Source organism: Solea senegalensis, linkage group LG17, assembly GCF_019176455.1.
Source record: "Solea senegalensis isolate Sse05_10M linkage group LG17, IFAPA_SoseM_1, whole genome shotgun sequence".
Taxonomy (NCBI): domain Eukaryota; kingdom Metazoa; phylum Chordata; class Actinopteri; order Pleuronectiformes; family Soleidae; genus Solea; species Solea senegalensis.
Genome location: NC_058037.1, coordinates 13,420 through 39,398, shown reverse-complemented (window position 1 = coordinate 39,398; position 25,979 = coordinate 13,420). Strand labels below are relative to the sequence as shown.

Below are 25,979 nucleotides of genomic sequence, written 5' to 3'. Positions count from 1 at the left end.
TATTATAACCACTATTTTGAATGTACTTGAGTTACATTTAGATGTTGAAAAAGATATTAGTCATATAAAGGTCATATAATGTTTAGAATGAATAACTTCAGGACCTGAAAGGTGTTGCTGCTAATGAGATTAAGACATGTTTGTCTTTTCACCCGTCTGTCCCCCTTTCTTATTGTCATCCCCTCCTCCCTCACCCTCTGCCTCCCTCTCTATCTGTGCATCTCTCCTGCAGGAAGGCCAGGTGCTCGAGTGTTCACTCATCAACAGTATTCGTGTTGGCGCCGTCCCTAAGGTGAGACCTAAGGAAAAACAATTTCCTCGCTGTGCCTCCACAACACTGAAAGCTCTCTGCTCAACTGTACCCATCACTCAGTCTCCTGCTGCCACGTTGATAGTCCTGGTAAAATCTTAGGAGACTGAAACGTCAGACGTGTTCGTCATCCTTTAATTAGCCCAGGCTTCAGCGGTGCGTATTGATCGACTGACTGATCTGGGACTCTCAGCTGTGTTCTCACCGCCAAGCTTCTCTGTCTCTCTCTCTCTCTCTCTCTCTCTCTTTCTCTCTTTCTCTCTCTCTCTCTCTCAAATATCAAATTCACCCGGGGCACTCAAAGAACGTAAACATGAAATATTTAACTCATCAATATTTATACAAGTCTGGCTGGGTTTGGCTACAGGTTGTGTATGAAACTTTTTTTTCCCTCCTCCAGCCTTGGCATGTGCTTTTGACCCAGAGAGGAATAATGAAAAACTGAGCTTCCAGCCCTATTGTGAAGGACTGTCAGAAAAGCACTGGGTTAAGGAGTTCACTCCATGGGATCAAATACGACTTTCTGTCTCTGTCAGAATTGCTTTTCCTTTTGTGCAAGGGAAGTGATCCTGAAAAAGTAAAATGCTCCGTCATCGTCTGCATGAATCTGTATTTTCAGTCAGTAATTTGATATAAAGTCACACACACAGTGTGTGCTTACCTGCATGAGGATAAAGGATATTGATTTGTGTAGTTTAGCTTTGACAGTGACACATTATATCGCAGCATCATGGTGACTAAATGAATAATGAACGCTCTTACAGGAATATCCATGTGCCTGCTTGACTCTAATTAAAATGCAAACACATGAAGCCACTTGAAGTCAGAGATCTGACAGAAGTCACTGGTGTGTCTTTTGTACACAACCTCTTTGTGTATGTAGTGTCGACAGCAGGTGGGGATCCGTCTGCTGCTTGGTCCTCTGTATGGACGTGTGTACATGTGTTAGGACACGTATACAGGCAGTGGAGCCTGATTACCATTTGTTCAAGCGCTGCTTGGTTTTTCCGTAAGTAGCCGCCTCGCAGCAACTGACAGCAGGGCTTCTCCTCATAGGTTAATGTGGTTACACGAGCTGGGAGAACTGTTTCACATAATCCAATGAGGGAGAAAAGATGAATGGCTCTGGATGATCGCTGGCTGGGGTTTTTTAAAACAGCAGAGTCTGATGCCTGTTGCTGTTAATTCAATCAAGTAACCAAAAATGCATTACTATCTTCAGGGTGACGGTGGTGCCACACTAAAATCTGATTGGAAAGATGAGCAGGAGATGTCATGCTGTGTGTTTGGTAGTGAGAGAATGTCATAGATTTACTTTCACTGACAGTTACTGTCACCTCTGAGGATTACTGTCACCTCTGAGAGTTACGGTCACCTCTGAGAGTTACGGTCACCTCTGAGGGTTACTGTCACCTCTGAGGGGTTACGGTCACCTCTGAGGGGTTACGGTCACCTCTGAGGGGTTACGGTCACCTCTGAGGGTTACTGTCACCTCTGAGGATTACGGTCCCCTCTGAGGGTTACTGTCACCTCTGAGGGGTTACTGTCACCTCTGAGAGTTACGGTCACCTCTGAGGGTTACGGTCACCTCTGAGGGTTACTGTTACATGTTACTTTCCTCAGATATTGGTAGGTTTTAATAATTCATGAAGAAGTACATTCTTAACTTGGTGGCCTTCTGGGTAAAGTCAATATACCGACAGTAAGTGGCCTGGTTTTTCTGAGCTTTTAAATGTTCTTGTTCAAAATCAGTTTGCTGGTTATTAAATTTGTCATAATAGATTTTTTTTATATAAATGATCCACTTTTAAATCTGTTTGTCTGCTGTCTGCTATTCAGTCATTGTTGACATCACAAGGTCAGAAAAAAACCTCTAAAGATAACAGAAACCTGCGTTTGTCAGAATCAGACCTTGTAGAGTTTTGCAGTGAAGCATGTGTCAACAATAAAACCAAACATTTTGTGCATCGCAGTGTTGTGACTCACAGAGTCTCAACTAAATGAATGAGTTCACGTCCTTTTATTGACCCTTTCCACAACTGAATGTACAGTATGTAAATGAAAGTGTTCCCCACCACTTAACAGTTGGAGCTCATTCACCGTCGTCTCCGCTAACAACATCCAACATTTAAACACATTGAAATCTGAACTGAAGGTTTGGCAGCTGTATTTAAAAAAAAAAAACATAGTGTTTAACCTTTCTGTGATGGATAAGTATTAGAGCTCCTGTTTCTTTTCATTTCTTAAGCTTTACTTCTGTGGTATATCATACTTTTAAAAAAAACAAGAGCGTCTCCTAAACAGCAATAAACATTTGTTCAGCTCTCTGAGCTTCTCTCCCTCTGTTTTCTTGTGAGTAACTGTTTTACTGCATTAATACCAGAGTGTTTTACACTCCGACATACCTTCTTTTCTTACTCCACGTTTGTTGAACTGATTTTTCTCCTCCTCAGGACCCAAAGATCCTGTCATCCTTTGAGGCCAGTGGAAAAACAGAGTCCGACTTGGAAGGCTGTATCATCTGCATCTGCAGCGGCACAGACCTGGTCAACCTGAACTTTATGTTCATGGTGGCAGAGAACCCCGACACAGCCAGGGTAAATAACACACGCGTGCACTGTATTTCATTACATTTAATAATTTACTATGTGAAATGTCACCATGATGTAGTGAAGGACAAATGTTGAGATAACGTTTATTTATTTTTCACGTGTTAAATTCAAAGTGAGTGCAGCTTTGTGCAAACAGCAGTCTGCAATACACACACACACACACACACTCATATACTCCCTAGCTTTGAATAGGTTTTCTTCTTAGGGCACAGCATTGACTTCCATCCATTTGGACAGCTTAAACAAAAATGATAACTTTAACCATTATTTTAGTTTTCACTTGATCAAATGAAGAATACACTTAAAATCATCATGATGCTCCTGGGTTTGTTTAATTCACATTCTATTACAGAGTGACCAGTTATTTTTATTTATGTATTTATTTATTTAGATTTTTCAGATCTCTTATTCATAAAACGTGTTATAATTAACAGAAACACAGTGAAGAGCAGTGCAGGGCTTTCATTTTTGTTTGAAGGAAGTTATTTTTTTATCAGTTCTATTAATTTTTACCAATCCCAACTTCCTCTGTTGTTGTGGGAATGAGACAAGATCCACTGTCTGATGTTCAAATAACACATTTAATTAAATCATAAGTATGGTCTTAGCCCTAAAATAAACCAGTTCCTCAGAAATGAGGTTCTGCCTCATTAGGACCATTTGTTGGTCTCCTTTATATAAATAAAGATTCAGTTTAGGTCAAAAATGACCTGTACGACCTTGGTGATTAACAAACAGTGAATGCTCCTATTGCCGTATGTAACATAGAGGCTAAAACACTGTCATGACACAGTATGTATTTGAAGAAACAAGACAAATTGGCTCGGTTAAGGTTTTATATGCTCACACCTACACAAGTTAGAAGTGTCCTTGGTTTATTCTGATGAAAAACTAAGCTTTTGAAATGACTCATCCTCCTGTTTCACCTCATCTCTTTCTCCTTCCTGCACTCCTTATTTTCCAATTCGTGTGGGGTTTTTTTTTGTCTCTCCTCTCTCACTCTCTCTCTCTCTCTCTTTTTTCTACCCACTCCAACCCACAGGAAAAAGCTCTGTGAGAAATCTGACTGGCTGATTAAATAGAGAAAGAACTTTCTCTTCATCAGTTTCTCCCTCCTGCGTCTCCTTCTCAATCATCTCCTCCTCGCTGTGTGTTTTTTCCTGACAGATGAGATCCCTTCCTCCCTCTCTGTCTCGCTCTCCCCTGTTTGCTCGTTCCCTCACCCACTCGTCCTAATCAGCAGACATTATTATTGCACTTCACTGCTGGCAAACTCTTAAACCCTGTTCACTCGTGTTCCTGTTCAGCTCATAATATAGTTTTCCCCAAATAATAATGCAGTAGTGTCAGTGGCGGCACATGGGAGTGTTTTTCATTCCGAGAGTTAAAAGTTGATATTCATTCAGTGATAAACCTGAATCATTCTACGTTTTCACTATTGTAAACAAATAATCCAAAGCAAAAAAATATCTGGTCATTCTTCTCTCAATTCTTTCCTTGTGTGGCTCTGACTCTCCCATGAAAGACTTAAATCTTTTAATGAGTCAGAGATTTAGAGCTGTCTTTGGCGTTCATAAAACAGCTTTTATAAAGCAGTGCACGTATGCCGAAGTCTATTTTTAGCTGCAGATTTACATCCCTCCTTATACTAGTATGTATGTATGGTAGCTGGGTGGTATATGAACTACACTGCCCACCTGTCCATTCATGGTCTTTGGACAAAGTACAGTATCACCATCCTTTGACTTTGTGGTAAAGGTCAAGAAAGCTTACAGGCAGCTTTGTGACAAAAGAAACTGGATGGATGGAAGAAAAACACTAAAATCCAACCACTGTGTCTTCTCTAAGTGACAAATCCTCTGCAGGCCAGAGGCTTGGCAGTAATTGAAAGACACAAGGCCAAAGTAAGAAAAAGCACTTAAACATCTTTTCAGTCAGAGCAGTTTTTGTGTGCCTGAGGCTTTTCTCCTGCCAGATAACTTCAATCAATCTCCAATAAATGACAAGCAAAGAGTTATTGATGAAAACGAATGGCAACTGTATGTAAATGTCAAACAGGATTCATCATCCACATTTGTTAATGTTTGGTTTAAGTCAGGGGTGTCAAACTAATTTTTGTTCAGGGGCCACATACAGCACAATTTGATCTCAAGGGGGCCGGACCAGTAAAAATACTAAAATAATAGCATAATAACCTATGAACAACAAGAACCCCTTTGTTTTTTCTCCTTTGTTTTACATTTAATGAAGGATAATTTTACAAAACATGAAATTTCTTGAGAAATATAAGTGGAATTTCAACAATATCATGCCTAAATGTGCTATTTACACAGCACACTGGATCTATAAAGGCACAAACATTTAGTCATGGGTATCTGGAGCATTTGACATTACGTTTAGATTAGTGTGAAATTTTAGCAAATTCATCCTGTGGGCCGATTGGACACTCTGGCGGGCCCCCGGGCCGTATGTTTGACACCCCTGGTTTAAGTAATGAGTTCACTGGAGCTGAAAAAGTACAGGACTGTGCAAAAGGCCTCTAACAGATGGGGCTGTTCATGTCTTCTTTTTGGGAGAACAATATTGGTTACACAGTTGGAGAATGATTTCTTTTGAAATGAGCTGAGTTAACAGCTTCATAGTTCATAAATGGTCTAAAACAGGGGTGTCAAATGTACGGCCCATGATCCAGAATGGGCCCTCCAGAGGGTCAAATCTGGCCCGCAGGATAAAAAATTAAATACATTTGTGAAAATACAATATTTTTCAATTTCAGATTTTCGTCTCCCTTTCTAGATCCACTATGATCTATAAGTTGTACTGCACATGTGTACATCGCAAACCTAGGCTTGGTAAACAATATTAAACTTTCAGGTTGTTCATAATATGCTCTGTAAAAAGACACTAAATAAAGTTGGATTGGATTAGACTTCATTAAATGTAGAACAACAGGAAAGATATGGAGTCCTGGCTCACTTGGGACCAAATTGCGCCATATGTGGCCCCTGAACTAGAATGACTTTGACAACCCTGGTCTAAAATAACTGTATCGGACTAATATCGGTATCGGTAGATTGTTGAGTTTGTGATATCAGTATCAGACCCTACTTTTAAAAGATGTAGTTCCCACGAGAAGCTGCTTGTGTGGTGAGAGGTGTTACAGATGATGATTGCACTCTCTGGAGAGCTCAGTGCCACGAGCTGCCAATGATATTCATGCAACACACACACACACACACAGAGATCCAGATACACACCATCATCCCCTACAGTTAAAAACACATTAATCCCTGCTATTTCTGTGCCTTCCTAACTCACACACAGGTACACTGGGACACCCCAACACCGTCAGTAAATCCCAGCATGAAGCTGGCACAGGAGACCTTGTGACATGACGGTGTCATTTACATCAGCAGACTCGCAGTCACACACACAGCTTCATGGACACCACATGACCAAACACGCCGCCCCTGCTGCGCGCTGTTATCTCGTTGAATGCTTTTATAATGATGTCAGTGATAATTTAGTGGAGGAGAGACTTTGACGGAGGCTCACAACTGTCTGTGGTTATCGTCCTGTGTTGTTTGTGTTAACGCCGACTGCAGAACATCGGTGTAGAGTTACATGGACGACTTCTTCCCCTCGCTGTTTGTTTACTGTCGCTGCTTGTAGCCTTGAAACAGCACAGCGTGTTTATCACTTTGTGTGTGTGTGTGTGTGTGTGTGTTCTCAATTGTCCTGTCTGGGCTTTGTGTGAATTAAAATGCGATTTATTTTCTTGTGTTTATTTCCCCACAGACACTCACTTCTAAGCACAATATACACTCTCTTTGTAGCTGTGTGTATGTCGGCTTCTGCTAGTCAGTGTGTGTGTATCTGAATATTTTTACGTGTTTGTTTTGCAGAAGTGGATTGAGGGTTTGAGATCAGTAATTCACAACAGTAAGGCCAACAATGTCTGTCCAATGACCTGCCTGAAGAAACAGTGAGTGCATTTTGCCGCACACTCTCCACATACATGTCTTTATAGTGCTTTTCACTTGAGTTTTTCTGTAAATGTTTGTGATGATTCTCATTTCAGTTGGATGAGAATGTGCTTTGTGACCAACGTGAATGGGAAAATCCCTGTAAGAGGGTGAGAATAAACATCATTTATTGATATTATTATCTACTACTATAATTCCGCTGTTCTGAGTTGTAACTAAGCTGTTTCTTCTCTCGTAGTATTACTCGGACGTTTGCATCGGGGAAGACGGAGAAAGGGATTTTTCAGGCTTTGAAGGACCTCGGCCTTCCCAGTGGAAAGGTTAGCGCACACTGAGTGGACACTGTAGTGCTCAGATGGGATGTTATTTGTGACTCATGTCACAGTTGTCATGATAACTAATGCCGCACTTGTCTCCGGCCCTCAGAATGACGAGATCGAGCCATCAGATTTCACCTTTGACATTTTCTACGCGCTCACACAGAAGATCTGTCCTCGCACAGATATAGAGGAACTCTTCAAGAAAATGTGAGTCCCCTGTGAAACTTGTCTTAATAATTCACAAACATAATAAATCTTCCAACCAGACAACTTACACATGTAGCCCTGCACTGCCCCTGTACCAGTGTGACCATGTGGCTTAACAGAACAATGATAGCCACTCCCCAACCCCCGCCCCCCCCCAAGTGTGAGACGCTGCATTTTGTTGAAAAATAATCAGAACAAATGTTTCTGCGCCTGCTGCACTAACGATGTCTGGACAGCCTAACCTGCTTCCACAGTTCAACATGAATTATGTTCAACCCTAATGATATTCAAAAAAAGAGTTTTGATTAACATATTGTTACTAAACAGTGTGACATTTAACAGTTATCCTCTTTAAAGACTGCTGCCTAATTTTAACTGACTGTGTGAATGACTGTGAGGGTGTCTATTATAAGAAGCATAACATTTTGTTTTGTTTTTTCCTGATTAATTCCTTTGCAGCAATGGGAACAAAACTGATTATTTAACTGTAGACCAGTTAGTCAGCTTTCTGAATGAAGTAAGCTCTTTATCATTCATTAACTACTCTGTGTATTTGGCTTGCCCGCGACCCTGTGTGCAACTCTCCTGCTTTCCATCCCTGCTTTCCACCCCCCCCACTCTGGGTGGAAGTTGCCCTCCAGCCTGGACTGCACATCAGCCGGCCCTCATTCAAACTCCATTAACGAGACGGACAGAATGTTGAACTTTGGGTCAGCCTGCAAGGGCAACTTCAACCAGATGCCCCGTTCTGCATGCCCACCCTCATCCTCTTCCTCGTCTCTACCGTGGCTTGCCTTCCTCCTTTCTGATTGGTGTTGCTATGGCAACGGGAGCATAGAGCTTTTTCGTCCTGTCGTAGCTTCCTGCTTGGCTCATCTTGTTTCCTGTTGTCTGTCTGTGGTCTGTGGCTTTGTAGCTGAAAACCCTGCTTGGTCCGTCCACTGCGCAGTCCTGTGTGCGCTGCTTCATGGTCAGTCCTGTGCCTCACGCTCTGGACCCGCCTTTAGACCCACAGCTTTATTTACATCCACTCTCACCTTACTTATAGAGTGGGCAGTGGTGTTGTTTCGCTAATGTAGCGCTGCCTCGAATCCCTCCCAACATGTATGAGTTCTCTACCTTGAACTGATCGATTGCATCCGTTTGTTTGGCTCATGATTTCCTGTGCATATCTGACCATGAGGTAATGTTTGTTGCATCCTGTTTCGATTTAAGTGGTTTTTATTTTAAGCCCTGATCACGTTGTTATGGCAAATTTAAGATTTCTCTTAGTCAAAAAAAGGACGTTTAGAAACAGGGGTGCTGTTAGTACTTTTGCTTTAAACCAACCTCTTGTTCTGTCAGTGAAGGATGTTTTGTGTTTGATCCAGTGGATGATGTATTTGTGCATGTCCTCTCCACAGAACCAGCGTGACCCTCGGTTAAATGAGATTCTGTTCCCATTCTATGATCCTAAGAGAGCCATGCAGATCATTGACAAGTATGAAAGAGATGAGCAGCTGAAGAAAAAAGGTAAAAAGGGAGCGAGGTGGTTATTGTAGGCTCTGCTGCCATCTGCCTGTGTATCTGTCAAACTGCAGTATGTCACACCATTGGCATATGTAGTTCTCTGCTGATGTCTGGTCAAGTAGTCACATTTTGAACTTATTTCAAATGTAAATATCCAGTTTATGACAAAACAAATGTTATCATTTGTAATAGTATAATTGTAATTGTATAGTATATTGCACTATATTGAAAAGTTCAAATACTGGTCTAACTATTGGCTTCAATATAGACATGACTTGTTTAACAACTTTTTGTTACTAGATTTAAATTCACTCACTGTTGAAATATAATCTATTAAATGCCACTGGAAAAAGGTTTTTAAAATGAATTCAGAATTAGCTCAGTTTTAACTCGAGAATCACCAAAACTGTCAGACTGAGATTACAATCCCAGATCTAGACACATTTCAGCACTTAAGCATCCCAATGATTAGAGTCTGCTAAATAATGTGTAGTTGATACAATGGAAGTGTTTAGTGTCGTGCTGTGGCGAGTAGAGCTGGTGGAAATACGCCAAACGTTTATACGTTATATAGACTCACAGATGTGTACGCATTTTAAATTTGCACATGTTTCTCATTGACCTGACACACATGCTTACCTCAGACTGAAGACTTCAAACCTAACCTTATTTCCTGTAAATGGCCCCATATTTGCAAACTCTGGATAGTTCTAATCATAATAGTTAGAATTTAAGGAGTGTAGTTTAAAACCACCAACTGAGCAATCTCTTGTCCCCTCTCTCGCACAGGTCTCATGTCCAGTGATGGGTTCTGTCGGTACCTGATGTCAGATGAAAACGCTCCGGTTTTCTTGGACAGGCTTGAGCTGTACCAGGAGATGGACCAGCCACTGGCTCACTATTTCATCAGCTCCTCCCACAACACTTACCTGACAGGCCGACAGTTTGGAGGGAAGTCCTCAGTAGAGATGTACCGGCAGGTTCTGCTGTCTGGATGCAGGTACATGAGAGTGACACACATTGTTTGCATTATAACTATTAAATATGCATGTACATTATGTTGTGTGTACATTAGGGGGTCCATGTATGTATGCAGTGTGTTTTCTCTCCTGTCAGATGTGTGGAGCTGGACTGCTGGGACGGTAAAGGAGAAGACCAGGAGCCCATCATCACTCATGGCAAAGCCATGTGCACAGACATCTTGTTTAAGGTGAACACACACTCACCCAAACTCCAGTGCTGTACATGCTCAAGTGTTTCACTCCCAACTGATGGAAGTCCGCTTCTCCTCATAGTGTGTGTCCTCCCTCTAGTGTCGAGTGCATGGCATTGCATTTTTCATGGCTCCACTACCTTGTTGTGCTCCTTATTTTTCTCCTCCTCTTCCCACAGGATGTTATCCAAGCCATCAAGGAGACAGCATTTGTCACCTCAGACTACCCTGTTATTTTGTCTTTTGAAAATCACTGCAGGTAGATGTGCAACACACTGTGGTATTGTATGATTTAGCAGTAATGTTTACAGTGTACGGACACTATTCATTGTGTGTGTGTGTGTTTTCTTTGACCAGTAAACCACAGCAGTACAAGATGGCTAAATATTGTGATGAGCTCTTTGGGGACTTTCTCCTCAAACTGCCTTTGGAGAACTATCCGGTGAATACTCTGATCTCATCCAACAGTATTTTATTACAAGAGGATGATGATGATGATCTTATTTAACTGTATGTGTATGTTCTCAGATTGAAACTGCACGCCCATTACCCTCTCCAAACGATCTCAAACGTAAAATCCTCATCAAAAACAAACGCTTGAAACCTGAAGTGGAACAGAGTATGTACATAACTCATCCTAGTGAATAATTAGATATATCAAATGCCTCTGACTTTAATTCTTGTGTTGTAACATGTCTTTGTCTGTCCAAACAGAGCAGCTAGAGGCCTTTAAGAAACACATGGAAGCAGGAGAGACTAACACTCCTGCCATCATTATGGGAGAGGAGAATGAAGACGACACAGAGAACGGTGAGGTGGATGTTTGACTGAATGTGAAATGGTGAATACAGTTTTTCACACGGCTGCACATGCAGCTCACAACTTATCAAAAAGTGTGACAGGACTTGCAAAGTCGCTCATAGCTTTTAATCAGATTTCATAGTAACTGATATTTACAGAATAAACATTTCAAAAGTGTTGAAATGTCAAAAAACTTCAGTTGTACACAGTAAAGGAAGAATTCAACAAATATGACACTATTAATAATGTGTTTGTGTGCAGGAGAAAAAGAGGCAGAAGATAAGGACTTGAATTCAGAGGCTCCGAGTCTGTCAGAGGCAATTAGTGAGAAAGAAGCCAACAATGTTTCCCAGAGTAACGCTGTCAGCAAGAGGAAAGACAGCAACAGTATCAAGAAGGTGGGTTGGACCTTGGATTGACCATCACACACACTGCAGGTGTGCCAATCGCAGCTGACATAGGCACACCTGGACCACATAGTGACAAATTACCTTTCACATGTTGTTGGGTTAGTGCAATATGTGAGAGTGAATGGTTATTTGTCTCTATGTAGCCCTGCGATGGACTGGCGAACTGTCCAGGTGTAACCCGCTACCAATATGCTAACTATATGCAGAATGACCCTTGCTGCAAAGCCTAGTGTGCTACCCACTACGCCAACTGTCTGGCTGCCTTTTTCGTCTCATTTGAGCCAAATGTTCTTTGAAGACTGAATCTGGTTGATACACCAAATATTGGGCGCAAATGGAAAAAAATAAAGTTGGTGTAGTGGTTAGCACACCTGCCTTTGGAGCAAGAAGACCTGGGATTGAGACCCGGTCTGAACAAGGGTCATTTTGCATGTAGTTAGGTGGGTCACACCTGGACATATACAAACAACTATTCCTAAAACTCCATATTTATGCAATATGGGGACTGTGCAAGTGAATGGTTGTGATCCCACCTATCACCCCATGTCAGCTGAGGGCACAGCATCCCCTGCGACAGTTGGTGAAAAAAATCATCTCTTGCTGCATCACCCGCTGCAAAAAAAGGGAAAAGTAAACACCAATTACAATGAGGCGCATAAAAATCTGAAAAATTCACTCTCATATTTATCAAATAAAATCATTAGAGGTTAATAATTGTTGGGCTGTATTTTTTGAGAACTGGATTTGTGTTAAGTTTTCACTTTTACAATATCTATGATTACATTAAATGCAACTAACATGGCAATGTTTGTATTCAGGCACCTGGCGATGATGAAGTGACAGAGATTTCTGAAGCCACAGACGTCACAGACATCTCTGAAGTGTCTGATCAAGACAACAACAAGAAGGCAAGTACACATTTGCCTCAAATCGCTGCTCATCTATGGATCCACACATTTGTTTTACAACAATGAGCGTCTGTCTTATGCAGGTTGCAGAGGAGGCTGAAGACTCTGAAGAGGCTCTGATAGCTCAGTACACTTACGTAGGAGCCACCACTAACATCCACCCATATCTCTCAGCCATGGTCAACTACGCACAGCCTGTCAAGTTCCAGAGTTTTGATGTGGCCGAGGGTGAGCTTTGAGTTCCACCTTTGCTTCTTCTATGATCATATTGTTTGTTAAACATCCAGTAATTTAGAACAGACCTGAGATTATTTTCTAATCCAAAATAATCCTGGATATTATTTTAGAATTTTAAGAGTTTAGATCAAAAGCTAAATAGCTAATGTAAACGTTTTGACTTTAGAAACTTAACTTGACAATTGCTTGTTTGTTTAAGTCAAAAACATTAATGCCTAATAAATTAAGCTGAATTAACTGATCTTTTTCCCCCCCTCTTTCTCTCAGAAAGAAACATCCACCATAACATGTCGTCTTTTAACGAGTCTGTTGGCCTGGGTTATCTGAAGACTAATGCCATAGAGTTTGTCAAGTATCCTTTGAGCTGTTGTGAATTCAGTCACATGCACATTTACTCACGTGTTGAGGAGGGATAGTGAGGAGCAAAGGAGGACATGAGTGATAGACAAGATCAGCGCAGATGATCCATTGTGGAGAAGCTGAAAAAAAGAACACAGATGTGGAAACAATTAGCAGGTGTAATGATGAGGTCACTGAAATAAGACTCAATGGTAGGTAAGTGCTGATGATTTCAGCCATATTTTGTTTCCACTCTGCTGCTGCAGAGGAACTAAAGCCTCTGGAGGCTACTGTGACTTGGTCTGACCCACACACACATATGTCCCCTCTCTCGCTCTCCAAAGGGACTGCAAGACCCAAGCTGTTCACACTAAAAATAGTCCTACAGCCAGTTTGATGCAGATACACTTCAAACCATACAACTGTGCTAGAACAGACATGCTCTTGTGGTCTTTTTTTGAAAAAAAAAAGAAAATTTCCTGAGCGTCAGTGCAGCTACAACAAGCGTCAGATGAGCCGTATCTACCCCAAAGGAGGTCGGGTGGACTCCAGTAATTACATGCCTCAGATCTTCTGGAACGCAGGCTGCCAGATGGTCTCACTCAACTTCCAGACCCCAGGTACCGCAACATGCAACATGGGACCTCTGACCTCAGTATCACGAACACACGCGCATTTAGACACGCAAACCTTTCAGTCAACCCTTTGATCTAAGCAAGTGCAGCACACGGTGAACTTCTGACCTCACATGTATTATGCATGTGTAATCTGGAATAACATGGAGCCACTAATCAATGCCTAATATAGATATATGAAGATTAAGAACAATTTGACCTTGAAGATCCAGTTTTGATTTATTTCAAAGGGTAGTTTCACCCTTCAACACTTGCCTGGTTTCTTATGCCAATAGATGGTCAAAGCTTTTCAGATAAGTGCATCTTAAACTTAAGTCATTACTGTGTACATTCTGTGTTTCACGACAGCAACTGCTTGAGGTTCCTGAAGACATTAACACTCTCATCCTGAAGGCTTCTCAGCTTTGTAGATGAGAGTCAGCAACTTCTTTAAGAAACTCAAACAAAGTCTATTCACCTTTGAATCCTGTCCTGTTCACAAACGTCTATCATTTGGGTGGAGATGTAACTCGGTAGGCTCTGTTGTGATGATGTTTACCAGTTTTAGGGGTGTGTTTGGCTATTTCCCCAATTAAAAGCCAGCTCCATTTGGACTGTGTTTAAAAGATTTTTGCTAGATAGAAAGAGAGGAAACTGGTTTCACTTTGTGACTTCAAAACTATGGGTAGTAAAAACACACTGTCACTATGAGTAGAGGCCAGTGACTTAAAGTCTCTGCATGATGTTATGTAGCATCAGGTTATGCATGCACTCATAACAGCCTTTACCACTTACCTGTTCAGTGAGTGACGCCTGTTGTAAAACAGCTGCTGTCCCATGGCCAGAGGCGAGAGGGTTCAGACCATATGGCTTGCTGGGAGCAGAGCATGTGCAAAGTCAGAGGGAGGGGGTCACACGAGAAGTGGAGCATCTGCGATAGAGTGATAAATAGTTAGAGGAAAGAAAACAGATGTCAGGGGAATGGAAAATGCCTGTCTTTCTTCTGCCAAGAAAAGGCTCCACAGAAATACATGAAAACTAAGTCATTTGTTTTTCCATGTTGTGTGATACAAAAACCTGATATGTGTCAACACCACTAATTCTTTCTGCTTTTCCTCTCTCTCAGACCTCGCCATGCAGTTGAACCAGGGAAAGTTTGAGTATAACGGCTCCTGCGGGTGAGAACAGCTTCTGACTAGTGTCCTGAACTCATTCTTATCCCTCACTTCTCTGCCCATCTCTAAAACTCATCAATTAAAGCTTGTCACATCTCATTAGCGGTTGCCAGAAGCGACCGTTGCTACCGTCTACGCCGAGAGCCTACGAGTGTTTTGAAGAAGCCAGCTTCATTTGCTTCCGAGGCTCTCTGCAATTTTCTCCGTTGCTTCACCATTGTCTTTGTCCCTTTGCTCTAGAACTGTCCCTGAGGGCAGAGATTTAACTGCTAATGCTGTAAATCTCATATGTGGGGAGATGAGGGCTTTTACAGAAACCCATCATGACTAATGTCACAATGATGGCCCCCTGGTTATCACAGAACTCCCACACACAAAGCATTAGTATCTCCTTAATTCCAGTGGATCATTGAAGCTAAAAAAGTATTTTAATAATATCAGTAACTCTAATTTTTACATCATTGTTCCCCATTTGATCTTCAAAGTAGATTAATTCTAATGTATGTGGGTGTCCCTCTGTTTATCTCCTGTGTGTGTGTGTGTGTTAGGTACCTGCTGAAGCCTGACTTCATGCGGCGGTCAGACAGGATGTTTGATCCCTTCTCAGAAACACCCGTGGATGGTGTCATTGCTGCAACCTGCAGTGTACAGGTCAGCTCTTATAAGTCATCAAGAAAAACCTGTGAACAGAAAAATCACTATTTCAACAAAACCACTAAAAGTGCATGTCTTATTACACACCCATGACTAAATAACTCAATTTTGATTACTCCAAATGCAGTTGCTACTCTATTATAATCCTGCTGGATCAAAAAAAAAGAAGCTCCAATTACAGGGGAAAATAAATAATAATCCTTTTTTTGTCAGGTGTTCTCTGGTCAGTTCCTGTCAGACAAGAAGATTGGCACATATGTTGAAGTGGACATGTACGGGCTGCCGACGGACACCATCAGAAAAGAGTTTCGCACACGCATGGTGATGAACAATGGGCTTAACCCTGCCTACAACGAGGAACCCTTCGTCTTCAGAAAGGTAGTGAAATAGAAGAGAGAGCTGGTTTAACCAGAGGTGGGGCGACAGGGGAAGAAAGTGGATACAGTGACGTAAAATTAATGTGCAGCGCACATTCGAAGGCTGTCTGCACTGCAATGAAAGCACAGCGGTAACACAACAGGAGGAAGAAGCAAAGGGAAATAGACAATGTGGTCGTACTAAGACACAGACGTAGTATCATGGAAAGGAGCTGAGATAATTTTAGAAATAAGGATAATTCAATTGCAAAATCAACAACCAAATAGAAAGAACATAATTACAGTAAAGTTCCAAAATTTGACATCACTGTCACTTTTGGACTCAAATGCATGACTCGCAGACAATGGGGAAGCAACTCTGGACAGCAGGAAGAAAGGGACAACGGGAAAAAAAACAATTAGGTAGAGGAAAAGAAAGAAAAGGAGTAAGACGGGAGATGTGGTCAGCCAGTGAGTGCGAGTTTGCAAGCAATAGTGCTGCTCTCAGCAGAATGAGGAGTCTCTCAGCCATGACTGTGACTCCAGCTTTCTAACACACACCATCAATCACAGCCTGCCGCAGTGCTGCTCTGCTCTGCTCTCTCTCTCACACACACACACACAGTGCTATCACAGAGGGGCATCATGAGCAGAGCTGCCGGCAAGACTCTCACATCTACACAGAAATACTGCCACACCTTTTGCATTCATGCATGCACAGCATTGTCAAGAAGATGACTCAGAACAAACAATACACACCAGCAGCAGCACTCGCACACACAGTGCATCAGCAAGGCTGTTTACTAAAAATTACACACCAGTGGTGCTTTCAACCATTTATCCCCAGTGAGTATACTTCGGCCTTATCTCTTACCGTCCTCTCTGTCTAGGTATTAATCATCCTCCACTCACGTTTACTTATCTCCACACACAAGGCCTGTTAAGATGCTTGTTTTTTTGTTTTTTTGTCCAAGGGTGTGCACGCACCCACGTTACACACACTCTACAAGATACACTCCACTCTCTGGATTTGTACTGGATATGAAAACGGTCTTCAGTCCCAGATATGCCGCGTGTTGCTCTGCTGTCACAGTCTGACTGTCCCCTAATGGTGTCCTCTGCAGTTTCATCCTTGACCTTTGCCTTAAATGATGCCGTTTAATTGCAGTGCCTGCAAAATATTACGTTGCTTGTCAACTGTCAAATCAGACCAACTCCTAACCGACGTCTGCACCTTCTGCCTACATTCGTCTCCCAGTACTTTATTAAGACTATTTTAATTATTGTTGCTTCTCCCTCCCATCCTCCCTCTTCCCATCATCCACCCCTCCTAGGTGATTTTACCAGATCTTGCAGTACTGCGGATTGCAGTCTATGATGACAACAACAAGCTGATTGGCCAGCGCATCCTGCCTCTGGATGGCCTACAGGCTGGTTACCGCCACATCTCTCTGAGGAATGAGGGCAACAAACCCCTATCGCTGCCCACCATCTTCTGCCAAATCATCCTCAAGACCTACGTGCCCGACGGCTTTGGAGGTGAGGAAAACAGGAACACACACACACAGAGGTTAATTTAAGGAATTAAACAAGTCCTTTTAAAGTTTGGGTCAGTAAAAAACTTAAATACTAAATGTTTTTTAACTTAATTAGTGTTTACAGCTATGGGCTTCTTTCTGCACCTGCATTAGAGACCAGTCTGCTATCCCTGAATGAGATTCATGCCTCTTTTAAGTTACTGTCTGTGATGCCTACTAATTACTATCATAATAAAACTAGTGATCAGCCTTAATCTGTAATTGGGGATTCTTTGAAATGTCCTTGATTTAGATGTTTTAAGAACTTGTGGAAACCCTGATTACAGGTTTGTTTCACATCCACATACTTTGTTTTACTGCTTCAATTTATTCATGGCTGATGAGGACGGAGCCTCTGTTGCCTTTGGGGAGAATAGAAACAAAAGCAGAATAGCCTTCTCTTCATTTTCCATTGTGCTGTTTGAACATCGTATGATGTTCCAAATGATGATGACAGTGAATCTGCATTTTAAAAGAGGCAGAAGTATACAAATGAACAGGGCAATCGAGTTGTCATTAAATAAAGCCACGGGGCTTACACTGAGGAACCATTACTGTAACCATTAGCTCTCTGCTGTAAGAGCTGCTGCTGCCAGAATCACTTCCCTAACAGACATGCAGCATTGGACTTCAAAATAAAATCCTTAAGCTGTGTGTTTAAACAAGATCCTACTCCAGTATTGATTAGTGTACTTTCTCAGCATTAAGAGGCTGTTGTTCATGCAGAGGGTTGATAGATTTTCTGATACTGTTCAGGGGCTGAGGGATTGAATCAACACTTTATACACTGCCTTACTTTTTTAGATACTGTTTAAATACTTCAGAGATCACTCTTCAAAGTGACTTTGCTCAGATAACTTTATTTTGCTGAATTATGTACCTTGATTTTGGTAAGCTTGAAATAAAACTCTGTCATGAGGAATAGTTGAACACATTTGACTAACCACAATTTTTCCAACCCATTTCAAATCATGTCGGTTTTCCTCATACTAACTAATCCATTTGTGTGTTTTAGCAATTGTGGACGCTCTTTCTGACCCAAAGAAGTTCTTGACCATAGCGGAGAAGAGAGCTGACCAGATGAAAGCTTTGGGCATTGACACGGTACACGCATTAAACACACACCTGAATCTTGAGAATGAGTCCAACAACTTCTGTAGTTATTTGAAGACTTCTAATAGACAGGATAAAAAACTACTACTACAATGCTACAACTATGCTTTTTACTCCTTAATCACCACTGGTGCAATGAAAGCATCATGACATTCCACTTAAATCCATCCTTCCCTGCTGCAGAATGACATAGCGGACGTTCCCAGCGGAAGCTCAAAGAATGACAAGAAGGGAAAGGGTAAAGGGGACACTGTGAAGGCTAGTGTGACACCACAAGCCAGCTCAGACATGGCCCAGTCCTCCAACGCTGCCCAGAATAACATAGAAAACAAGAAGGGTATGTACGCGCTTAAAACATACACATTCAACGCATACATATGTAGCTTACGCTGTCAGTTACGGCTTTTTTTCCTGCCGTTACAGACTCTGCACTCGTGCCTCATGTCAGCATTGATGAATTAAAGCAAATGAAGGTCAGTATCCAAACTTCTAACTCCCAATACAGTGCTGCATATCTGTTGGCAATGATCAAATATAGAGTAGCCAAAAAAATTTAATGTAAGGTTGCTGTAAACAGGTTTTTATTATGGTTCTACTCAAATGTGTTTCTTTTACACAGCCGCTATCTCTACTAATTTTGAGCCAGAATTGAACTTTACTTCTTAAAATTATTTCTTTTGTATAAACATGCCTTTACAGAGCCATTGTAACAGAGCTTGCAGCTCTTTTCTATGTGAGGTATACAAGAGAACTAAGAATGCTTTCCTTCCACTGCAGACGTACCTGAAATTGATTAAAAAGCAACAGAAGGAGCTTGGTGCTTTAAAGAAGAAACATTTGAAGGTTGGTGATTGATTTAATGCAGACCTGTCTGTTCACGAAGCGAAAGAGGCTTATGCTTATTCTGCACGGTAATTGATGCTGAGAGGGACAGAAACTGAGCCAGGGGGCCGGTTACACCTTTCATCTGCTTCATCCCTGTATTTGTTTGCACACACAAAGAGAAACACACAATCTGTCCGTTACACACAGATTGTGCAGCCACATAATTAATGTTTCATATGAAATTAGACTTGCTAAAGTTGCTTTTTCCTTTGACCAGAGCTCATCCCAGACACCACAGTGGCTGATTAATTATGACGGTGTTAAATCCTATTTTGTACTACATGTATAATCATCACATCCAGGCCAGACCCATCTGTTAGCAGACTGCACACTTACTACTCAATATATCATCAAATATTCAGTTGATACTAGTTAAAACTGCCTCTCTTGATGCAGATGATACTTTTTCTTTTTCAACAGGATCAAAATACAATGCAGAAGGCTCACTGTGGTCAGATGGAAAAGATGGTGTCTCTGCACGACAAGGATAAGACATCCCTGGAGAAACTACTAGAAAAAGCCATCAAGAAACGTGGGTAAGTGACAAAGAAGTACTTCTAGAAGGTTCTATAGCATAATTTAAATTAGATGAAGTCATACACACAACTAGGATAGATTCGGCTAAATGGAAGCCGCCAGACTGGTAGTGGTGGGAATCGCCAGAGACGCCACGATATTATCACGATATTGCGATATACTCACACAACACGTCTAGTGAGAGTGAGCATGTGGCACCATCTAGTGGACTGAAACTCAATAGATTTTTTAATGCTAATCCACAAAAAAGGTTTGTTTATTTGTAATATAATACTGCAATATTTCACTGTATTGATGCCCCCCACCCCACCGCTAGAGACTGGTCTCATGCAAACTTTAAATACTTCATAATCACAGATGTTTATATTTTAGATTGTCACATATACTTATGTGCTTTCCTTACAGTGAAAACAACTGTCAAGAGCTGAAGAAGGAGACAGAAGATAAGATTCAAACACTACTCACTGATCATAAAGCCAAGGTCACACTTCACTGACTTCCTGTCTTATCCCAAAAACCACCCATCCTTTTCCACATAGCTGTGGAGAATTAACTGTTGTGTATGTGTGCAGGTGAAGGACATCACAGCGCAGCACACCAAAGAGTGGTCGGAGCTGAGCAGCAGTCACAGCAGTGAGGAGCAGGAGATAAAGGACGGCCATGTCACTCAGCAATGTGAACACCTCAAGAAACTCCTAACCACTGTTCAGGAGCAGCAGACCGTGCAGCTCAAACTCATCCATGAACGGTGAGAGGTTAAACCGAAGCATCGGTTACCTTTCTGCTGCCTTCAGCGACAAGCGCGGTCTCTAAACGCGTTGTTTTTCTGTAAACTGTGTCGTATTTTTCGACAATTTTAGGCAAAGCAAAGAGATGCGTGCCAGCCAGGCCAAGATGTCCATGGAAAACAGCAAAGCTATCAGCCAGGACAAGAGCATCAAAAACAAGGCAGAGAGAGAAAGGTGGGTCACACGGACACAAAATGTACTGTTGAATTATCACGCGATGACTGTCTCACGATATCTAAAACACCTGTTCTCTTTTCATTCATTAGGAGAGTGAGGGAGTTAAATAGCAGCAACACCAAGAAGTTCCTGGATGAAAGAAAGAGGGTGGGTTTTAGTTTAGTAGTTTAAACAAATACATTAGAGATTCTTACCTTTAATCCCTGCGTGGTTAACAGGCTGCACCTCCAGTGTATGGCAGTTCCATCAATCTATATCCATGAAACAAGACATGTCCTTTTCAGAATCATAACACAGCTATTGACTGTAAAAGTTACAATTTCAGTCCATGAATAAAAAGTAACTCATCATTGGTTCTGTATTCGTGTGTCTGCAGCTGGCTATGAAGCAACAGAAGGAGATGGAGCAGCTACAGAAAAACCAGAGAGAACAGTTGGAGAAACTGGAGAAGTTCAATGAGCAGGTACAAATCACTGCTGATGTACCATAGATTGAGTTTGTTTTTAAAGAAAGAACTCTGTATTCATTGAAATGTCAACTTTCGTTGAACTAATTTCCTGCATAAACTGAACATCTGTTTATGAACTTTCTTGTTCCACTGGCCTTTTAAGTATAAACAGGACTAGTGGCAAGGGACTTCTGCAGTTCTCTAGCTGAGTTCTTTCCAAGAAAATGACTGTATTTTTATGTATTTATTTTTAAATCGGATATGATGTAAACTGTAGTTAGATTTGCTTCACAGGAAGTGACATCAGTATTGCTGAAAAACAAAGCTGGGGTGCTCCAAGGAGTAAACACTTAAGTGCATATCTAAGAATTTACCATCACAGAGTATGGAGTTCTCATGTTTCCATCTCAACCTTTTATTTTGTCATTTGTCACCTGTACTTGTTTTACATATTCATGTTTGTTATGATTTGCTTCTTCTGGCACAGCTTTTGAAATCACACCATGCAAACAAAGGGGTTCAAGGTAGGCATCTCCATCTCACTCAACTCCACCTCTTTCCCTGCCACCCCATGTTACTCATTTTGACACCTCAGTTTTCTGCTAAGCCTATTGAAATCCATCGTTACTGCAATGAGCAGCAGTTAGCAGCACTGAGTAAAGCCAAGAAGAAGAATATGACAAGCCCATCAGAAAATGTAAACCATTTTACGAAGAGTGGTTCATTTCCCTTTTGTATTCTACAATCCCAGTCTCTCATTTTTTAGTCTGCAGCTCTCGGGGTGTCGCCTGCGCCAACCAGCAGCTTGTGTCATTCATCACCATGACTCACCAGCTATTACTAAGCACAAACAGCCAGCTCACAACCTGTTCCACTGTGTTTTCACTCCAGCTCGTAATCCTTAGCTTTTATAGTAGGTGACATCTTAGCGGATCTTGTGTGTGTACATTTAATGTAAATTGTAACGTGTTTGATTGTCCCTTAAAGGCCAAGGACATGCAGCAGATGGTGAAGCTGGAGGAGGAGATGGACCGCAGGCCTGCCACAGTGGTGTGAGCGACTGAGACACAAACACACATGTATACTCCTACACACACACACACACACACACACACCGTGGACAGTACTCTACAACCAGAGACAAAAACCCTGCCTTCATCACTGTCTCTGTTCTTTTCTGCCATGTTCACACACACACATACACGTTAGTCTTCTCCACCATTGTTTTTATTCATTCATCTGCACTCCCTGTTCTCTGCAACTGTTCCCCACCCACTAACTTTATTACACTGAGCCACTGGTGCTTACCACTGTTTGCTGGGATTCAACCACTTATTAAAAAAAAAAAGATTATTTTAAAGAGTTAGCGACAGAGTCAGGCGCATACCCTCCTCCACCGTCTGTTAATCAAAATGTTCTATCACACACACGTGTTCGCTCATGGGTTAGATTGAAGTGGGCATCTGTTCCTGTTTTTTTGTACTTTTATTTTTTAGTCAGTACACAATTTACTGCTCCAGGTACTGCGTTAGGTGAGGGGAGGAGTATATGAAGATTTGTCATTTTACAGCACAAATGAATAAACTTTGTGAAATACACTGTATGCTACACACCAGTCCTGTCCTGAGCACTTTGTACGTAACAGCCCGTCATAACAATGTGGAAAATGTAGCAGTACTAGAATTCTGTATTTCAGTAAGAATGTATTTTTTAAAAGAAATTACTGTATGAAGGAGACACAAAGTTCTGTCACTTAACCCTACAATGCAAGTTCAAGTTTCACAAACAAGTGTTTGACTTTTTGTTGTTGACCAGTGTTACAGTAGACTTGTTAGACCCCCGTGTACTGCACAGTGCAAGGACTCTAATCAAATTGCAATATTTATTGTTGTGTGCAGTCAGAAGTCTGTAAAGAGATCGCAAGGATTAATGGTGTTATGTCAGATTTCTACCTTATACATGAGGATGTACCTGAGATTTTACGAAATAGGTGTCTCACGTGACCTTAAAGTGGTGTATAACAGTAATTACTTTGCTCGATTTATGTCTTCAACTGCAAAAATCTTAATCTAATATTTTATACATCTAATTTGGACTTTGAAACCCTGTGTACTATGCAAATAAACAAATGTAACACCTATTTTCCAGTATTAGTTGATAAACGTATAGGTTAAAGTATTACAGTAATACTAACCAACCCCTGTGGATTTGTACGCCTTCAATGAAATGATACAAAGGCAAATGAACTGAACATCTACCAGTAGGCTCAGGAAGAATAAGAAACTTACGTGCATTAATCAAATCAAGCAAAAGCTGTAATACACTGGCAACAGACTGAATCCATACTTATTAAAACTAATTAATTCAGCTGTAATAGCTCCTCATTTTAACTGACTGGCATTTCACCGTCAAACAAAAACTTGGGCTGACACAAGTCAGTGCCATCTAATCCTGTCAGTCTCCCACTCACTTATAATGAAGTGCCCCCTTAATAGCTTCCTGACTCTCACCTTAGAAACCTAAATTCTCATTGTGTCCCTGCTCACCTTTGGTCAGGGGACATCACACAATAATTACAGCAGATCTATAACAAAACCCGTTACATGGCTGCTACACAATCCACACAGGGGATTTCAGATGAGGCCTATTTCCCCCTCATGTTCCACAATGCCTCCTTTAGAAAAAAGAAAGAAAAAAAGCTAGCAGCATTTTGTTAAACTACAGAAGCTGTAATCAGCCAAAGCACTGCTGGACACAAAAGCTGCTGCTGCAGGGAGAGAGATATGATGTGGAAATAAATAAACTAATCCTGTGGGTACTGTTGTATTGTGCACATAAAACCAAGCCAGGTAATTATACTGCAACACAAAGACCAACCAAATGACAAAAAACACATTATTCTATTGATATGACAACACACTGAAATGTGGGGATATAAAAGCACCTTGAGGTATTTTGGCATTTTGTTAAGATTATTATTATTGTTCTGCTGTAACCCACTTAAAGGGTAGAGGGGATATTCTTGTATATACTGGAATGTATGTAGTTTCATTTACTTTTTGACCAGTTGTGTTCTGTCATTCAAGGGCTTGGGGATAGATTGGAGATTGTTGGAGATTTTGGGGGAAATACATTTTTCAACCACTGGGTTTTCTTGTTTGTTTTTCCCAGTCTGCCCTTAATGCACCGCACAACACAGTATAAAACTCTCACCACATATCTAGATAAATGAGTAAAAAAGAAAAAAGTGCTTTTAAACTTTATTTCCATCGCTTTCATATGTGCCACTCTGTGTCTGGTAGGAAGTTTAAATTATTTTATGAATGATAAAATGCCAAATTAAGGGGTTATTTATATGAAGATATATAAATGAATATATATTATATATTAGATATGTGTAGTTTAAGATTATGTTTTTAGAGGCTTTTTTGCACTAGTTGAATGTTTTATGTTGTGTGATTACATGTAACCTTTAGCTCTCTAGTTTGTCTAAAAAGCAGATTATTTTTGCACAGCAATGTCACTGATTTTAAGTTCCTCGGGTTCGCCTGTATCTCCTCTGTTTTCTATATGAACTGTAGCTTGTCAACAAACCATTCTGTGCGCGTTTTTGTATTTATATTGTATTGTTGAACTTTGTTGAACTTATAGCAATGAAAATACTGTTGTTATCCAGCTCCTTTAATACTGTTTTATAGTATGTGTACCAATAAAACCAGGTGTAAAATGGGACTGAAGCATGTGGCTCATTTGCGTTTTTCTTATTCTGTTATTTTTCTATTGGTGTTTGACATGCATTCCTTTATTTGGGCAGGAAACGTTTTATTTAAACACAAAAATAAATAACTGCCATGGCAAGAATATTTGGAAATTCAGTGCTTGTGTTGGAACAATTTTTAAGGAAGAATAAATGTTTTTTTTCTCCTCATTCCAACAATCGTTCTCCCTTCAGTCTCTACTTGATCTTCTTTATTATTATCATTTCAATTTGAGTCGCACTGAATGCATTTGTTGCCAACAACGATGGCGCAGCGCGCGCACACACGCCACCCACATACTTACTGACTAAACAATGACCACTGCTGACTAATCACATTCAACATGTATGGAGTGGCTCCATAAACCAAACCACTCATGAACACAGGCGGCTCCTGCTCTTTATTGTTATTAAAAGCGGCGTATTTCCATTAGAAAGGCAAACAGAGCATAGTAATTATGTCTGTGTTGCCAGGCAACCGCGCGGCTTCCCTCTTCACTATATAACGGAGGTGATGGGTTTGTTTTACCACAAATCTTTGGGATGGAGACATTTCCAAACTCGTTCTTAACTACAGAGGCATGACATTTATCTCGTAAACGCCATCTCAGAATCATGCACAAAGCTCCCGGTGAGTCTAGCGGGCAGACGGGCACCCGGATCCTCCTGGAGGCGATGTCGAAGGATAAAGTCCACCTGGCGAGGTTTGTTCTGGACGCGCTGGATGGTGAGATCGTGGACTACAGGACAGAGAGCGCACAGACGCCCCTCATCTCCTCTGTGCTGCTACCTGACGCCCAGGCGCGCTCTAAGTTTGTAGAGCTGTTGCTACAGAGAGGCGCCCGCGTCAACTGTCGAGACGGCGACGGGCGCACTGCGCTCAGTCACGCGTGTGAGAAAGGCTACCTGGATGCTGTGAAGATCCTGGTCCGAAACAACGCAGACCCCGAGGTCGTAGACTCCTGGGGCAACACTGCGCTGATGTACGCCACAGTAGCAGGTCGCTCTGCCGTGGTTGAGTTTCTGGTGAGAGCTTTCAAGAGACT

General features: G+C 41.4%; 1 protein-coding gene and 1 long non-coding RNA gene across 4 annotated transcripts in view; one reads left to right on the top strand and one right to left on the bottom strand.

Moving 5' to 3' along the window:
* Nucleotides 1–24,908, top strand: part of LOC122783981 (1-phosphatidylinositol 4,5-bisphosphate phosphodiesterase beta-4-like) — a 61,863-nt gene extending 36,955 nt beyond the window's left edge. For 2 of the 3 annotated variants that reach the window (XM_044048982.1, XM_044048983.1), the window contains exons 6-40: nt 233–292; nt 2,764–2,907; nt 6,828–6,907; nt 7,004–7,057; nt 7,147–7,228; nt 7,335–7,435; nt 7,895–7,952; nt 8,839–8,947; nt 9,734–9,944; nt 10,061–10,154; nt 10,337–10,416; nt 10,515–10,599; nt 10,686–10,776; nt 10,872–10,967; nt 11,220–11,356; nt 12,187–12,276; nt 12,360–12,504; nt 12,781–12,865; nt 13,348–13,472; nt 14,593–14,644; nt 15,190–15,292; nt 15,509–15,673; nt 16,986–17,190; nt 18,244–18,332; nt 18,525–18,678; nt 18,765–18,814; nt 19,119–19,184; nt 19,647–19,762; nt 20,169–20,244; nt 20,336–20,511; nt 20,624–20,725; nt 20,818–20,875; nt 21,105–21,191; nt 21,664–21,700; nt 22,164–24,908. In XM_044048982.1, coding sequence (XP_043904917.1) covers nt 233–292; nt 2,764–2,907; nt 6,828–6,907; nt 7,004–7,057; nt 7,147–7,228; nt 7,335–7,435; nt 7,895–7,952; nt 8,839–8,947; nt 9,734–9,944; nt 10,061–10,154; nt 10,337–10,416; nt 10,515–10,599; nt 10,686–10,776; nt 10,872–10,967; nt 11,220–11,356; nt 12,187–12,276; nt 12,360–12,504; nt 12,781–12,865; nt 13,348–13,472; nt 14,593–14,644; nt 15,190–15,292; nt 15,509–15,673; nt 16,986–17,190; nt 18,244–18,332; nt 18,525–18,678; nt 18,765–18,814; nt 19,119–19,184; nt 19,647–19,762; nt 20,169–20,244; nt 20,336–20,511; nt 20,624–20,725; nt 20,818–20,875; nt 21,105–21,191; nt 21,664–21,700; nt 22,164–22,240 — 3,540 coding nt within the window. In that variant the 3' untranslated portion in view covers nt 22,241–24,908. The remainder of the gene's footprint in view (nt 1–232; nt 293–2,763; nt 2,908–6,827; nt 6,908–7,003; nt 7,058–7,146; nt 7,229–7,334; nt 7,436–7,894; nt 7,953–8,838; nt 8,948–9,733; nt 9,945–10,060; nt 10,155–10,336; nt 10,417–10,514; nt 10,600–10,685; nt 10,777–10,871; nt 10,968–11,219; nt 11,357–12,186; nt 12,277–12,359; nt 12,505–12,780; nt 12,866–13,347; nt 13,473–14,592; nt 14,645–15,189; nt 15,293–15,508; nt 15,674–16,985; nt 17,191–18,243; nt 18,333–18,524; nt 18,679–18,764; nt 18,815–19,118; nt 19,185–19,646; nt 19,763–20,168; nt 20,245–20,335; nt 20,512–20,623; nt 20,726–20,817; nt 20,876–21,104; nt 21,192–21,663; nt 21,701–22,163) is intronic. The other variant, XM_044048984.1, reaches the window with a different exon arrangement.
* On the bottom strand, nt 11,070–21,111 carry LOC122783984. The gene is made up of 5 exons (XR_006362123.1): nt 20,923–21,111; nt 15,194–15,321; nt 14,262–14,397; nt 12,913–12,992; nt 11,070–11,980 (listed from the first exon to the last, which is right to left on the bottom strand). It is a non-coding gene; the product is annotated as an uncharacterized LOC122783984 (long non-coding RNA).
* Nucleotides 24,909–25,979: the final 1,071 nt, after the last annotated feature.